Source organism: Haematobia irritans, chromosome 4 (genome assembly GCF_050003625.1).
Source record: "Haematobia irritans isolate KBUSLIRL chromosome 4, ASM5000362v1, whole genome shotgun sequence".
Classification (NCBI taxonomy): domain Eukaryota; kingdom Metazoa; phylum Arthropoda; class Insecta; order Diptera; family Muscidae; genus Haematobia; species Haematobia irritans.
This window is the reverse complement of record NC_134400.1, coordinates 31,233,505-31,251,111: the sequence shown is the minus strand read 5'-3', so window position 1 is coordinate 31,251,111 and position 17,607 is coordinate 31,233,505. Positions and strand designations below refer to the sequence as shown.

Below are 17,607 nucleotides of genomic sequence, written 5' to 3'. Positions count from 1 at the left end.
ATAGAAAATTATGTCAAAATTTTATTTTCATACAAAATTTTGTCTAAATTTTATTTTTATCCAAAGTTTTGTAAAAATTTTATTTCTTTAGAAAAATTTGTCAAATTTTTTTTTCTGCAGAAAATTTTTTCAAAATTTTGTTGCTATAGAAAATTTTGTTAAAATTTTATTTTTATAGAAAATAATGTCAAAATTTTGTTTTTATACGAAATTTTGACAAAATTTTATATTTATAAAAATTTTTGACAAAATTTTATTTTTATACAAAGTTTGGTTTGAATTTTTTTTCTTTAGAAAATTTTATCAATTTTTTTTTTCTGGAGAAAATTTTTTCAGAATTTTATTCCTATAGAAAATTTTGTCAACATTTTTTTTCTACAGAATTTTTTCTCAAAATTTTATTTGTATAGAAAATTTTGTTAAGATTTTATTTCTATAGAAAATTTCTATAAAAAATGTGTCAGAATGTTATTTCTATAGTAAAGTTTGCCAAAATTTTATTTATTTAGAAAATGTTGTCAAAATTTGTATACCCTCCACCATAAGGTTACAAAGGGTGTTACATACGGAATGAAAAAGTTAGTAACACATCGAAATATTGCTCTAATACCCCATCAAGTATATATATTCTGGGTCGTGGTGAAATTCTGAATCGATCTAAGCGTGTCCGTCCGTGCGTTTTTTGAAATCACGCTAACTTCAGAACTAAACAAGCTATCGACTTGAAACTTGGCACAAGTAGTTGTTATTGATGTAGGTGGGATGGTATTGCAAATGGGCCATATCGGACTACTTTTCCGTATAGCCCCATATAAACCGACGCTCAGATTTGGTTTGCGAAGCCCCTTGGAGGAGCAAAATGCATCCGATCTGGTTGAAATTTGGTACATGGTGTTTGTATATGGTCTCTCACAACCATGCAAAAATTAGTCCAAATCGGTCCATAATTATATGTAGCCCCCATAGAAAGCGATCCCCAGATTTGGCTTGCGGAGCCTCTAAGAGATGCAAATTTCATCCGATCCGGCCGAAATTTGGTACATGGTATAAGTATCCCATTACCAGAGTTGGCTTGCGGATCCTCTAAGAGAAGCTAATTTCATCCGATCCGGCTGCAATTTGGTACATGGTATAAGTATATGGTCTCTAACAACCATGCAAAAATTGGTCCACATCTGCCCATAATTATATATAGCACCCATATAAAGCGATCCCCCGATTTGGCTTACGGTGCCTCTGAAAGAAGCAAATTTCACCCGATCCGGCTGAAATTTGGTATATGGTATAAGTATATGGTCTCTAACAACCATGCAAATATTGGTCCACATCGGTCTATAATTATATATAGTCCCCATATAAACCGATCCCCAGATTTGACCTCCGCAGCCTCTTGAAGGAACAAAATTCATCCGATCCGGTTGAAATTGTGACAACCTCCTGCGCAAGAATTTTGAATTTGGCGTAACGGCTAAATTCTTGTCCAATGCTAAGCGGATTCGGTACGGTGGTCAAGGCTGCGGCTTAGCTCGTCGGATGGAGTGGTTCTTTCCGCTTTATCGGTTGCACATTTAAATTTATTTGAATGCACCTGTTGTTTTGTTACATCAGGGCTGGGAGTGGCGAAAAGGCTAAAATAGCAATTATGATTATACAGCCCTAGGGTTTTTTCGTATCCTCTCTATGAGAGAATTTACTGTCATGTATAGATGTGTGTTTGCTCACTTCACTCAATCGCTAGTGAATGGCCGATAACAACCATGCCAAAATTGGTCCGTATCGGTCTATATTATATGTAGCCCCCAAATAAACCGATCTCCAATCACAGAAAAATCACGATTGCCACTCGAGCCAAAAATAATCTACCAAAATTTTATTGCCATAGAAAATTTTGTCAACTTTTGTATTTCTATAGAAATTTTGTCAATATTTTATGGCTTTAGGAAATTTTGTCAACATTTTATCTCTTTAGGAAATTTTGAATTGTTTATGTCTTTAGGAAAAATGTTATCAAAAATTTATTTCTATTGCAAAATTTGTCAAAATTTTATTTCTATAGAAAATTTTGTCAAAATGTTATTTCTATAGTAAATTTATGAAGCATTTCATATTTGGAGAGGAGTATTTTGCAAAATCTTCCAAAACATCAAGAATTCTACCAATCTTTCAAACAGTAAAAAATCTGCCATTTTTGGTAGACTTGTGTTCATAATTGTATATAGCCGCCATATAAAGTGACCCCCATATTTCAATTCTGGCTCTATAATACAGCACAAAAGTTCATATCGGTTCGTAATTATTTCTTCCCCTATACATATATACCGGTCAAGAACTGAATATATACGTATTTAATCGACCTTTCTTTTATCTACTATATATCCCGCATGGACTAACTTGCAATTTAGAAGATGATGTTAAGAAAGTTTTAAGATGCCTTGCCATCGGCCGCAACCCAAGTAATTTAATTGTGGATGACCGTCTTTAGTAGAAGTTTCTACGCAATCCATGGTGGCCGAACTTACTTGTTTCTATAACAAAATTTTGTCAAAATTTAATTCTATGGAAAATTTTGTCAAAATTTTATTTCAATAGAAAATTTTATTTATTTTACCTCAACCCATGGATGATGTTGCAGTCTTTATGTTAGTAGGATTTTGTACTCAATTCATAGCAGCAAAGATGAAGTTGTTTTGAAGCTTTTTTGCTGGGTGGTTTTACAGTATTACAATATTCCTAAATTTTGTACAATAAAAATAAAATCAAATGTTCATCCATATTAACATATTTTCCAAACATTGATTCTTGTATTCAATCGATGTGATACCATTCATCGTTTTTGCTATATTTGATTAGATTTCTCCTATCCAAGGACATTATGCATAGAACACTAAATAGAGCAGAATACAATAGAAAGTTCATTATAACGGGAGAAAATAAGAGGAGTAACATCTTCGCCATTGTCATCTTTTGGTTGCATTTTTGTCATAAAACGGAATCGTTGGGTGACCATAGAGGACAAAGAGAATTTTATTGCACCCTTAGAAATTGTAATCGGGCGATTAGTGATTCCATTCAAGCATTTGATGAATTTTTGTGCGTTTTGTCTTTTTTTTCTGTGTGCGAAGAATGTCTTTAGCAACTGTGTATTCTATGTACGCATCTCAGGAAAAAGACGTATTTGCTTAGAAAATGTTATTTGGTGGTTTAGTTCCTTCATCATTTATCTGTTGATGGTCATTTTTTATAATTTGGTTCATTGAAGCGTTTTTTGTTTTTCTCTGCCACATCGAATACGATTTCATTTTCAATTTTATTGTTTGCACGTTGACTATTGCCACTGATTTGGTCATTTCGATTCTGTTTTATTTTTTCGTCCATTACAGGTCCATAGCGAGCTTCAATAAAACCTCGCGCTCAATACGTGCCTGGTCGGATTGTACCGGTGAACGTGATCATTTTGATTTTCTATGATGGCAGCTCAACTAACGATCTGTACTGGCGAAATATTGCGGTGGAGATTGGCTACCAAAGGTTGTGTCACGGTAAGTAATGACTAAATATTGCATTGCTGACTAGCATATATTCAGAGTGAATTGTTTCCGTTTTTCTATCATCAAGGCAATCATTTGAAAGCTTAATTGCCAAATACGAAGAAAAAAAAAACAAAAATAAATATGAATGAGATGTGATGTCGATAACAGAAAATTTCCTATAGAAATGAAATTGTGAGAAAATTTGCACAAGAAATAAAATTTTAGAACGTTTCCTTCAGAAATAAATTTGAGAAAATTTCTATATTTTGACTAAACTTCCTACAGAAATGCAGCATTGTGAACATTTTCTATAAAAACATAATTTGACGTATTTTGCTATAGAAATAAAATTTTGAGATTTTTTTTATATAGAACTGCAATTTTGATAATATTTCTAGTAAAAATGAACGTTTGACAAAATATCCTAAAGTAATGAAAATTTGACAAAATATCAAAAAAAAAAAAAATAAATGACAATTTGACAAAATTTTCCTATGGAAATTAAATTTTGAGAAAATTTCCTATAGAAATTAAGTTTTGAGAAAATTTCCTATATTTTGACTAAATTTCTTACAGAAATGCAATATTGAGAATTTTTTCCATACAAATGAAATGTTCAGAAAAGTCCGTATATAAATGAAATTTTGACAAAATTTCTTATAGAAATGAAAGCCTGACAAACTTTTCTATAGAATTGAAATCAAAAGCAATCTTATGAAAATGTAATTTTGACCAAATTTCCAATTGAAAATGAAATTTGGAGAATATTTCCAATAGAACTTAAATTATGACGAAGTTTCCTTTAGAACTTCAATTTGGCCAAAATTTCCTATAGAAATGAAATTAAAACAAGTATATACGGCCGTAAGTTCGGCCAGGCCGAATCTTATGTACCCTCCACCATGGATTGCATAGAAACTTGTACTAAAGACTGTCATCCCCAATCGAATTACGTGGGTTGTGGTAGCACTTGTCGATGGCAAGGTATCTTAAAACTTCTTAACACCGTCTTCTCAATTGTATGTTAGTCCATACGGGGTATATATTAAACATACGTACGATTAAATACGTATATAATTCAGTTTGACAAAATTTTCTATAGAAATAAAATTTTGAGAAAATTTTCTATAGAAAGAAAATTTTGACAAAATTTTCTATAGAAATAAAATTTTGACAAAATTTTCTATAGAAATAAAATTTTGACAAATTTTCTATAGAAATAAAATTTTGACAAAATTTTCTATAGAAATAAAATTTTGACAAAATTTTCTATAGAAAAAAAATTTTGACAAAATTTTCTATAGAAATAAAATTTTGACAAAATTTTCTATAGAAATAAAATTTTGACAAAATTTTCTATAGAAATAAAATTTTGACAAAATTTTCTATAGAAATAAAATTTGGCAAAATTTTTTATAGAAAAAATTTTGACAAAATTTTCTATATAAATAAAATTTGACAAAATTTTATATAGAAATAAAATTTTGACAAAATTTTCTATAGAAATAAAATTTTGGTAGATTATTTGTGGGGATGAGCTATGTATAACTATAGACCGATATGGACCAATTTTGGCATGGTTGTTAGCATATACTAGCGCAATGTACCAATTTCACCACGTTTCAAATTTCAAACAAATCGGATGAATTTTTCTCATCCATGAGTCTCCGGAGGTCAAATCTGGGGATCGGTTTATATGGGAGCTACATATAATTATGGACCGATATGGACCAATTCCTGCATGGTTGTTAGAGACCATATACTAATACCATGTACCAAATTTCAGCCGGATCGGATGAAATATGCTTCTCTTAGAGGCTCCCCAAGCCAAATCTGGGGATCGGTTTATATGGGGGCTATATATGATTGTGGACCGATGTGGACCAATTTTTGCATGTTTGTTAAAGGCCATATATTAACACCATGTACGAAATTTCAAACGGAGCGGATGAAATTTGCTTCTCTTTGAGGCTCCGCAAGCCAAATATGGGGATCGGTTTATATGGGGACTATACGTAAAAGTGGTATGATATGGCACATTTGCAATACCACCCGACTAACATCAATAATACTTTTGACAAATTTCAAGTCGATAGCTTGTTGTGTTCGAAAGTTTTATATATATATATATATATATATATATATATATATATATATATATATATATATATATATATATATATATATATATATATATATATATATATATATATATATATATATATATATATATATATATATATATATATATATATATATATATATATATATATATATATATATATATATATATATATATATATATATATATATATATATATATATATATATATATATATATATATATATATATAGATCTGAGAGGGTCTGAGAGCAAAATTTCGATGTGTTACAAACGAAATGATAAAGTTAATATACCCCCATCCTATGGTGGAGGGTATAAAAAGAATATCGTGTGGAAAAGAAATCTTTACAAAATTTTCTATAAAAATGACATTTTAAGCAATTGCCACAGAAATGACTTTTAGAGTAATTTCCCACAAAAACGAAATTTTTGACAAAATTTCCTATAGAAATTAGATTTGTAGAAAATTTCTTATATAAATGATTTTTTTTTTGACAAAATTTTCGATAGAAATTAAAATTTGACAAAATTTTCTAAATAAATAAAATTTTCGGAATATTTCCTGCAGAAGTGAAATTTTGGAAAAATTTTCTTATATAAATGAAAGGTTAAGAAAATTTCTTATAGGGATGACATTTGGAGAAAATTTTCAATTGTGGAATTTTTAAGTGGAATTTTAAAAAAAAAATTTATAGCAAAATTTTCTATAGAAATTAGATTTTAAGAAAATTTCCTACAGAATTAAAATTGTGACAAAATTTCCTATCGAAATGAAATTCTGACAAAATTTTGTACTAAGAAAAAATTCTGACAAAATTTCCTATAGAACTGAAATTTTGACAAAAGTTTGACAAACTTGCTTGACAAAGGAAAGTTTGACAAACTTGCCCATAGATAGGAAAGTTTGAGAATATTTAGTATAGGAATGAAATGTTGACAAAATTTCTTATCGAAATGAAATTTTGAGAAAATTTCCTACAGAAAAGAATTTGTGAGAAAGCTTCTTTTAGAAATTAAGTTTTGTGTAAATTTCCTATAGAAATAATAGTTTGAGAAAATGTCTTATAAGAATTAAATTTCTACAAAATTTTGTATAGAAATGAAATTTCTATAGAAATGAAATTTTTTGAAAATTTCCTAAAAAAATAAAACTTTTTGAAAATGTTCTACAGAAAAGAAATTTTGAGATAATTTCCTGTACAATTTAATTTTGTGAATTTCCTAAAGAAATGAAATGTTGACAAAATTTCCCTATAGAAAGGAAATGTTGAGAAAAAAGAAAAATGTCGATAGGATTGAAGTTTTTTTCTATAGAGAAAAAATTGGCTAGATAGTAAACTGATGATTTTCCGATTTTTTTTCAGGGGTTTTAGAATTATTTTTTTTTATAACTCATTGTAAAGCCTAAGATTTATTGTGTCCTTGTCCAACCTATTAATTTGATTCGAAATTTTCAAAATTTTCCTTTACAAGGGAAATTTCTGGATCAGAAAATATTGCTTATGTTTGGCCATGTATGTTTTTTTTTGTTCGTATGCAATGACATCCAGTTCCCCAGAAGTTTTTCTCCAACATAGCAAAAACATTTTCAAAAATCTTTGACAGAACAGAAAATTGGGATATTTTTAAATTAAAGAAATTTACATAAATTTCAGTTCGTTTTTAATTAGTTTTTTCTTTGGCCATGCTTCATTTTTGTGTAGATTTAACTTTGGAAAACTTATTCCACCTCTCAGTACCAGCCCGACAATAGCAAACAGCTTCTTGGAATTTTGTTACTCACATTTCAAATGGAGTTCATTTCAGGGCAGTTTCTCAAAGGCTTTTGTTGAAGTGTGGTGGAATGATGGTGTGGGTAAATATGGTAAATGCTCATTTGAAATATGAAAATCTATGGCGAATGGATGCTGCTGAAAATGTAAATGAAATGAATTTAATGAAATGCCAGCAGTAGCTCACACCCTCACAGTATTTAAGACAGCCGTAGACAAACGAATAAACGATTTTCAATTAGCATTTCTAATTTCCATTTTTCAATTCCACGTTTGAGTTTTTTTCTCTGTTTCTTTAGTGATATTCTTTGAGTTGAGTCCTTTAACGATAGGGGTGTATGGAATGAAATGGCAGCTAAGCAAATATATGGGCTGCCTGGTTTGCTTTTATGAGTTTGGCGAATTGTGTTTCCTCACTTCTCTTTGAAATGATTAAGTCATGGGATTTTCCCTCTTCACAGGATCTCTATGAAATGCAAGTAATATGGAGATATTTGCTGGAAGCTAAGATGAAAGTTTTATGACACGCCCCGAAAAATTTCTTCTGGTTTGGTAGTATAAAAAGTTGACTTTACTTGATTTCGAGGATTCTGATATTAGTGTAAGGTTATTGGTGCTGATTGCCAGTCAACAACAAAATTAATATTTAGAAGCAAAAGAAAATTTCCTATAGAGATGAAATTTTAACAAAATAGAAATGAAATTTTGACAAAATTTCCTATAGAAATGAAATTTTGACAAAATTTCCTATAGAAATTAAATTTGGACAAAATTTCCTATAGAAATGAAATCTTGACAAAATTTCCTATAGAAATGAAATTTTTACAAAATTTCCTGTAGAACTGAAATTTTGACAAAATTTCCTATAGAAATTAAATTTTAACAAAATTTCCTATAGAAATGAAATTTTAACAAAAATTCCTACAGAAATGAAATTTTGACAAAATTTCCTATAGAAATGAAATGTTGACAAAATTTCCTATAGAAATGAAATTTTGACAAAATTTGCTATAGAAATTAAATTTTGACAAAATTTCCTGTAGAACTGAAATTTTGACAAAATTTGCTATAGAAATGAAATTTTTACAAAATTTCCTATAAAAATGAAATTTGGACAAAATTTCCCAAAGAAATGAAATTTTGACAAAATTTCCTATAGAAATGAAATTTTAACAAAATTTCCTATAGAAATGAAATTTTAACAAAATTTCCTACAGAAATGAAATTTTGACAAAACTACTACAGAAATGAAATTTTGACAAAATTCCCTATTGAAATTAAATGTTAACAAAATTTCCTATAGAAATGAAATTTTAACAAAATTTCCTATAGAAATGAAATTTTGACAAAATTTCCTATAGAAATGAAATTTTGACAAAATTTCCTATAGAAATGAAATTTTGACAAAATTTCCTATAGAAATGAAATCTTAACAAAATTTCCTATAGAAATGGAATTTTGACAAAATTTCCTATAGAAATGAAATCTTAACAAAATTTCCTATAGAAATGGAATTTTGACAAAATGCCCTATAGAATGAAATTTTAACAAAATCTCCTATAGAAATGAAATTTTGACAAAATTTCCTATAGAAATGAAATTTTAACAAAATTTCCTATAGAAATGAAATTTTAACAAAATTTCCTACAGAAATGAAATTTTGACAAAATTGCTTATAGAAATGAAATGTTGACAAAATTTCCTATAGAAATGAAATTTTGACAAAATTTGCTATAGAAATGCAATTTTGACAAAATTTCCTATAAAAATGAAATTTGGACAAAATTTCCTATAGAAATGAAATTTTGACAAAATTTCCTATAGAAATGAAATTTTGACAAAATTTCCTATAGAAATGAAATTTTAACAAAATTTCCTACAGAAATGAAATTTTGACAAAATTTCCTATAGAAATGAAATTTTGACAAAATTTCCTATAGAAATGAAATTTTGACAAAATTTCCTATAGAAATGAAATTTTAACAAAATTTCCTACAGAAATGAAATTTTGACAAAATTTCCTATAGAAATGAAATTTTGACAAAATTTCCTATAGAAATGAAATTTTAACAAAATTTCCTATAGAAATGAAATTTTAACCAAATTTCCTACAGAAATGAAATTATGACAAAATTTGCTACAGAAATGAAATGTTGACAAAATGTCCTATAGAAATTAAATTTTGACAAAATTTGCATTAGAAATTAAATTTTGACAAAATTTCCTATAGAAATGAAATTTTTACAAAAATTTCCTATAGAAATGAAATTTTGACAAAATTTCATATAAAAATGAAATTTTGACAAAATGTCCTATTGCAATGAAATTTTGACAAAATTTCCTACAGAAATTAAATGTTGACAAAATTTCCTATAGAAATTTAATTTTGTCAAGATTTAATTTTATAGAAAATTACGATAAAATTTTATTGCCAGAGATATTTCTAGAGAAATTTTTGACAAAGTTTTATGCCTAGAGAAACATTTGTAAAAATTTAGTTTCTGTAGAAAATTTTGTCAATTTTTTTTTTCTATCGATAATTTTGTCTAGATTTAGTTTTATCTAAAAATTTGTGAAGATTTTATTTCTATAGACAATTTTTATAAAATTTTATTCCTAGTGAAAATTTTGACAAAATTTAATTCCTTGAGAATATTTTTTTTTAATTTTATTCCTAGAGATAATTTGTCAAAATTTTATAAATTCAGAAAAGTTGGTCAAGAATTTATTTCTGGAGAAAATTTTATTAAAATTTCATTTTTAATCCTAGCGAAAATTTTTTCAAAATTTTATGTCTTCAGAAAATTTTGACAAAATTTATGTCTTCAGAAAATGTTATAAAGATTTGATTTTATAGAAAATTAATTCGACAATTTTTTTATAGAGACAGTTTTGACAAACTGTTATCAAAATTTAATTCTTTGAGAAGATTTTGTCAAAATTGTATGTCTTCAAAAAATTTTGTCAAGAATTAATTTTAAGGATAATTACGTCGAAATTTTATTCCTAAAGAAAATTTTGACAAAATTTAATTCCTGGGGTAAATTTTGTCAAAATTTTATTTCTTCAGAAAATTGTGTCTAATTTTTATTCCTTGTGAAAATTTCATCAACAATTTATTTTTAGAAAAAATTTATCAAAATTTTGTTCCTAAAGAACATTTTGTCAAAATTTTATTTCTATAGAATTTTTTTTTAGATTTAGTTGTAGAAAGACTTTTGTCAAAATTCTATTTCTATGGATAAGTTTGTCAAAATCTAATTTTATAGAAAATTACGACAAAATTTTATTCCCAGAGATATTTTTAGAGAAATTTTATTTCTAAAAAAGTTTTACAAAATTTTATTCCTAAAAAAATTTTTACAAAATTTTATTCCTAGAAAAAATTTTGTCAAAATTTTATTTCGTCCGTAAATGTTGTCAATATTTTATACCTACATAACATGTTATCAACATTTTATTCCTGGAGAAAATTATGTCAAAATTTAATTTCTTCAGAAAATTTTGTCAAGATTTAATTTTATAGAAAATTACGACAAAATGTTATTCCTAAAACAAAAAAAAAATTGACAAAATTGAAGTCTTAGTAAATTACATCAAAATGTCATTCCTATAGAAAATTTGGTCAAAATTTTATTTCTATCAAAAATTTTGTCAAGAATTAATTTGAAAGAAAATTACGTCAAAAATTTATTGCCAGAGAAGAATTTTATATCTGGAAAAAGTTTTGTCAAAATTTTATTTATATAGAAAAATTTGTTAATTTTTTTTCTAAAAAAAATTTGGCAAAATTTTACTTCTATAAAATATTTTGTCTACATTTTATTTCTATAGAAAATTTTGTCAAAATTTTATTTCTAAAGGACATTTTCGCAAAATTTCATTTCTGTAGAAATATTTGGCAAAATTTTAGTTCGTTAGATAATCTAGTCAAAAATTTTATTTCTATAGAAAATTTTGTTAAAATTTATTTTCTATAGAAAATTTTGTTAAAATTTATTTTCTATAGAAAATTTTGTCAAGATATAATTTTATAAAAACTTTTGTTAAAATTTTATTTCTATGAACAAGTTTGTCAAAATTTTGTTTTATAGAAAATTACGACAAAATTTTATTCCCAGACATACTTCTAGAGAATTTTTTTTTTCTAAAGAAATTTTTGAAAAAATTTTATTTCTAGAAAAAATTTTGTCAAAATTTTATTTCTATAGAAAATTTCGTCAAAATTTAATTTTATAGAAAATTACGACAAAATTTTATTCATAAAACAAAAAAATTTGACAAAATTGAAGTCTTAGTAAATTACGTCAAAATTTCATTCCTAGAGAAAATTTGGTCAAAATTTTGTCAAGAATTAATTTTAGAGAAAATTACGTCAAAAATTTATTGCCAGAGAAAAATTTTGACAAAATTTATTGCAAGAGAAAATATTGACAAAATTTAATTTTTAGAGAAAATTTTATATCTGGAGAAAATTTTGTCAAAATTTTCTTTCTATAGAAAATTTTGTCAAAATTTTTGTTTCTATAGAAAATTCTGTCAAAATTTTATTTCTATAGAAAATTTTGTCAAAATTGTATTCCTAACGGACATTTCCTAAAAATTTTATTTCTGTAGAAATATTTAGCAAAATTTTTATTCTTTACATAATCTTGTCAAAAATTTTATTTCTATAGAAAATTTTGTTAAAGTTTATTTTCTATAGAAAATTTAATTTTTATAGAAAATTTTGTCAAAATTTTATTCCTTGGGAAATTTTTCTTTCTATAGAAAATTTTGTCAAAATTTTTGTTTCTATAGAAAATTCTGTCAAAATTTTATTTCTATAGAAAATTTTGTCAAAATTTTATTCCTAACGGACATTTTCTCAAAATAGAAAATATTTGGCAAAATTTTTATTCTTTACATAATCTTGTCAAAAATTTTATTTCTATAGAAAATTTTGTTAAAGTTTATTTTCTATAGAAAATTTAATTTTTATAGAAAATTTTGTCAAAATTTTATTTCTAGGGAAATTTTTCTTTCTATAAAAAATTTTGTCAAAATTTTTGTTTCTATAGAAAATTCTGTCAAAATTTTATTTCTATAGAAAATTTTGTCAAAATTGTATTCCTAACGGACATTTTCTAAAAATTTTATTTCTGTAGAAATATTTAGCAAAATTTTTATTCTTTACATAATCTTGTCAAAAATTTTATTTCTATAGAAAATTTTGTTAAAATTTATTTTCTATAGAAAATTTTGTGAAAATTTAATTTTTATAGAAAATTTTGTCAAAACTTTATTCCTAGGGAAAAGTTGTCAAAATTGTATTTCTACAAAAATTCCTAATGAAATTTTATAAACATTTTATTCCTAGAGAATAAAAAATTTTTTCAAAATTTTATTTCGTGGGTGGACAGACGGACATTGCTAGATCGACTCCAACTGTTACCGCGCTAAAAAAAAATAGATAATTTGTAGAATCTGAGAACACTATTTCGATGGGATAAAAACTTCAGTACCCTCCGCCATCCTATGGTGGAGGGTATTGAAATAATGAGGGTCAATAAATAATAACATAAGACTAGATTTTTTTACAATATGAAAAATTGTATGCATTAAACATTTAGAATTTCACTTATTTACGGTGTTTGTATTAAAAATGATGATAATACTTTCAATTGGACAAATCATTTATTTTATTATTTATTTATTATTTTAAGTAATTTAAACAAAAAAAAATGTAATTCATTAGGCTGCCTTAAGTCATGTTGCATTAAAGCTTTTAGTTAAGACTAAGTGTCTTTGCACATTAACCCTGAAAGTTGTAAATGTGGCCCAATGTTTTGTCAAGTCTATTTTGGTAACTTCCAACTTTAATCTGATTTAGGATTTCGCCAATTCATTCACGCACAAACCATTCCACTATTCTTCAATATTTTCCTAATTGGTCTATTTTTATTTTATTTTTTTAATGCATTAAAATACCCAGATGAAAATTCTTGTGCGATATTTATGCTATAGTAAGCATTTACTGGCACTTTGTTTTAGCTAAGCCCTTAATGAAGGATAGACATTAAAGATCCCATGTTTCTCCAAAGGGTAGTTTTTGTTGTTGTTGAAATTTTTTAGGATTAAAAATTTTAGCAAACTTTTGTTTTATGTGGAGTTTTGTTTTTTTTTTTTTTTATTCTTGGTAGAAACATCATTCCCCTGCTCCATTGCCTTTTTGGCCATGAAGTTAATTGAGATAAATTTTTGTAGACCTTAAGTTTGCTAAAATATGGCTTTCGTTTACGAGGGTCTTTTATCCTTCAATAAGAGTGAACTCTTTTTCTATTTTTGTTTTTCGTTTTTTTTTTGTTTTGTTCTATTTTCAAGCACACGATGCTGGTTCACTACATCATCAAGAAGGAAAACAAAAAGTTTCCTTAATTCATTTCAAGTTGTTCTGAGTTCTCACTTTTTAATTACCAACAATAATAAAATGGGATGTCGAAATACGAGAATGTGCTGGCATTGTGGTTTCTTCATTATTTCTTATGTTTGAGCATTCCATTTTCAAATGGGTGAAAAACAAATTTAAAATATGCCCCAGAAGAAGTCTTGCTGAAGTGAAGCTATAGGAAATCAAATATTACAACATTTAAAAATATTTCAGGACGAAATGTAAATGCGTTTCACTTTGGAATAATATTCTTCTTAGAAAGCATAATTAACGTAGGGGTTAGTTAATGTTTTGTCAAAAAAAAAATTTTTTTTTGATAATTATACCCCCCATTCCTCTGCTATAGGAAATTTTGTCAAAATTAAATTTTTATAGGATATTTTATTAAAATTTCACTTCTATAGGAAAATTTATAAGAAATTCTTTTCTATAGGAAATTTTGTCAAAATTTCTTTTCTGTAGGAAATTTTTGTCAAAATTTCATTTCTATAGGAAACTTGTTAAACTTTAATTTCTATAAGAAACTTTTCTCAAAATTTAATTTCCATACGAAATTTACACAAAATTTCATTTCTATAGAAATTTCCTCAAATATTTATTTCTATAGGAATTTTTGTCAAAATTTTATTTTTATAGGAAACTTTGTCAAAGTTTCATTTCTATGTGAATCTTGTTAAATTTTCATTCCTATAGGACATTTTTCTAAAATTCCAATTGCCATAGGAAATTTTTCAAAATGTAATTTCTATAGAAAATTATGTCAAAATTTCATTTATATAAAACATTTTTTTTTTAATTCGTCTTTATTATTCTTCATTTCTTATTATAATTACAATGTTTGGATGAGATTATATCTTTTGGATATTGCTACAAAATTCATTCTCAAAATTTCATTACTTTAGAAAATTTTATCTAAATTTCATTTCTATAGGAAATTAGTTCAAAATTCCATTTCTATAGGAAATTTTCTCAATATTTCACTTCTATAGGAAATTTTTTCAAAATTTTACTTCTATAGGAAAGTTTGTCATTCCTATAGGAAATTTTGTCAAAATTTCATTCCTACAGGAAATTTTGTCAAATCTTCATGTCTATAGGAAATTTTGTAAAAATTTCATTTTTGTAGGAAAATTTCTCAAAATTTCATTTCTATAGGAAATTTTCTAAAAATTTTGTCAAAAATTCTATTCCATATGAAATTTGGTCAAATTTAAATTATTTAGGAAATTTTGTCAAAATTAAATTTCTGTAGTAAATTTTCTCAAAATTTCATTTCTATAGAAAATTTTCTCAAAATTTCTTTTCTATCCGACGTGTCTATTTCATTTGTAAAAATTTGATATGTATTGGAAATTTTGCCAAAATTTCATATGTTTAGGATTTTTTTTTTCAAAATTTTATAGAAATGAAATTTTGAAAAAAAATCCTAAAATTTTTTCAAAAATTTTTATACCCTCCACCATAGAATGAGAGGTATATTAACTTTGTCATTCCGTTTGTAACACATCGAAATATTGCTCTAAGACCCCATAAAGTATATATATATTCTGGGTCGGGATGAAATTCTGAGTAGATCTAAGCATGTCCGTCCGTCCGTCCGTCTGTTGAAATCACGCTAACTTCCGAACGAAACAAGCTATCGACTTGAAACTTGGCACAAGTAGTTGTTTTTGATGTAGGTCGGACGGTATTGCAAATGGGCCATATCGGACCACTTTTACATATAGCCCCCATATAAACCGATCCCCAGATTTGGCTTGCGGAGCCTTTAAGAGAAGCAAATTTCATCCGATCCGGCTGAAATTTGGTACGTGGTGTAAGTATATGGTCTCTAACAACTATGCAAAAATTGGTCCACATCGGTCAATAATTATATATAGCCTCCATATAAACCGATCCCCAGATTTCACCTCCGGAGCTCTTGGAGGAACAAAATTCATCCGATTCGGTACGTGGCATTGGTATATTGTCTATAACCACCATGCAGGAATTGGTCCATATCGGTCCATAATTTTTATATATAGCGTCCATATAAACCGATCCCCAGATTTGGCGTGCGTAGCCTCTAAGAGAAGCAAATTTAATCCGATCCGGCTGAAATTAGGTATATGGTGTTGGTATATGGTCTCTAACAACCATGCAAAAATTGGTCCACATCAGTCCACAATTATATATAGCCTCCATATAACCGATAACATATATTTGGTTTGCGTAGCCTCCGACCCGGTTGAAATTTGGTATATTGAGCTAGTATATGGCCGCTAGCAACCATGCCAAAATTGGTCCATATCGGGGTTATATATAGCTGATCCCAAAAAATAATCTACCAAAATTTTATTTCTAAAGAAAATTTTATTACTATACAAAATTTTGTCAAGATTTTTTTTCTATAGAAAATTTTGTCAAAATTTCATTTCCATAGAAAATGTTGTCAAAATTTTATTTCTATAGAAAATTTTTTCAAAATTTTATTTCCATAGAAAATGTTGTCAAAATTTTATTTCTATAGAAAATTTTGTCAAAATTTTATTTCCATAGAAAATGTTGTCAAAAATTTATTCCTATGGAAAATTTTATTTCTATTGAAAATTTTATTTCTATAGAAAATTTTATTTCTATAGAAAATGTTGTCAAAATGTTATTCCTATAGAAAACTTTATTTCTATAGAAAATTTTGTCAAAATTTTATTTCTATAGAAAATATTGTCAAAATGTTGTTCCTATAGAAAATGTTATTTCTATAGAAAATTTTATTTCTACAGAAAATTTTGTAAAAATTTTTTTTTTTGTAGAAAATTGTGTAAAATTTTATTTCTGTACAAAATTTTTTATTCGGCTTTTTTTTTTAATTATAACCCGCGTGGACTAACTTCCAATTGAGAAGACGGTGTTAAGAAGTTTGAAGATACCTTGCCATCGGTATCTTCGCAACCCAAGTAATTATTTTGTGGATGACAGTCTTTAGTACAAGTTTCTATGCAATCCATGGTGGAGGGTACATAAGACTCGGCCTGGCCGAACTTACGGCCGTATATACATGTTTTTCAATTCGTTTTTATTAGTCTTCATTTCTTGTTATAATTACAATATTTGTATGAGATTTTATCTTTTGGATATTGCTACAAAATTCATTCTTAAAATTTCATTACTTTAGAAAATTTTATCTAAATTTCATTTCTATAGGAAATTTTCTCAAAATTTCGCTCCTATAGGAAATTTTCTCAAAATTTCATTTCGGTAGGAAATTTTGTCAAAATTTCATTTCTATAGGAAATTTTGTCAAAATTTCATTTCTATAGGAAATTTTGTCAAAATTTCATTTCTATAGGAAATTTTGTCAAATCTTCATGTCTATAGGAAATTTTGTAAAAATTTCATTTTCATAGGAAAATTTCTCAAAATTTCATTTTTGTAGGAAGTGAAGTCAGAATTTTATTTCTATAGGAAATTTTCTAAAAATTTTGTCAAAAATTCTATTTCATATGAAATTTGGTCAAATTTCAATTATTTAGGAAATTTTGTCAAAATTAAATTTCAGTAGTAAATTTTCTCAAAATTTCATTTCTATAGAAAATTTTCTCGAAATTTAATTTCTATCCGATATTGTCTAAACTTTCATTTGTGAAAATTTGATATGTTTAGGAAAGTTTGCAAAAATTTCATTTCTTTCTTTTTTTCAAGATTTCATTTCTATAGGAAATTTTCTCAAAAAAATTTTTTTTTCTATAAGAAATTTTCTCAAAATTTCAT

General features: G+C 26.4%; 1 protein-coding gene across 1 annotated transcript in view; it reads left to right on the top strand.

Annotated features, from left to right (window-relative positions):
• The window catches only part of LOC142235345 (uncharacterized), a 617,569-nt gene that overhangs the window by 370,087 nt on the left and 229,875 nt on the right, over positions 1–17,607 (top strand). The window contains 3 exon segments of the mRNA XM_075306601.1: positions 3,381–3,453; positions 3,455–3,485; positions 3,488–3,539. Coding sequence (XP_075162716.1) covers positions 3,381–3,453; positions 3,455–3,485; positions 3,488–3,539 — 156 coding nt within the window.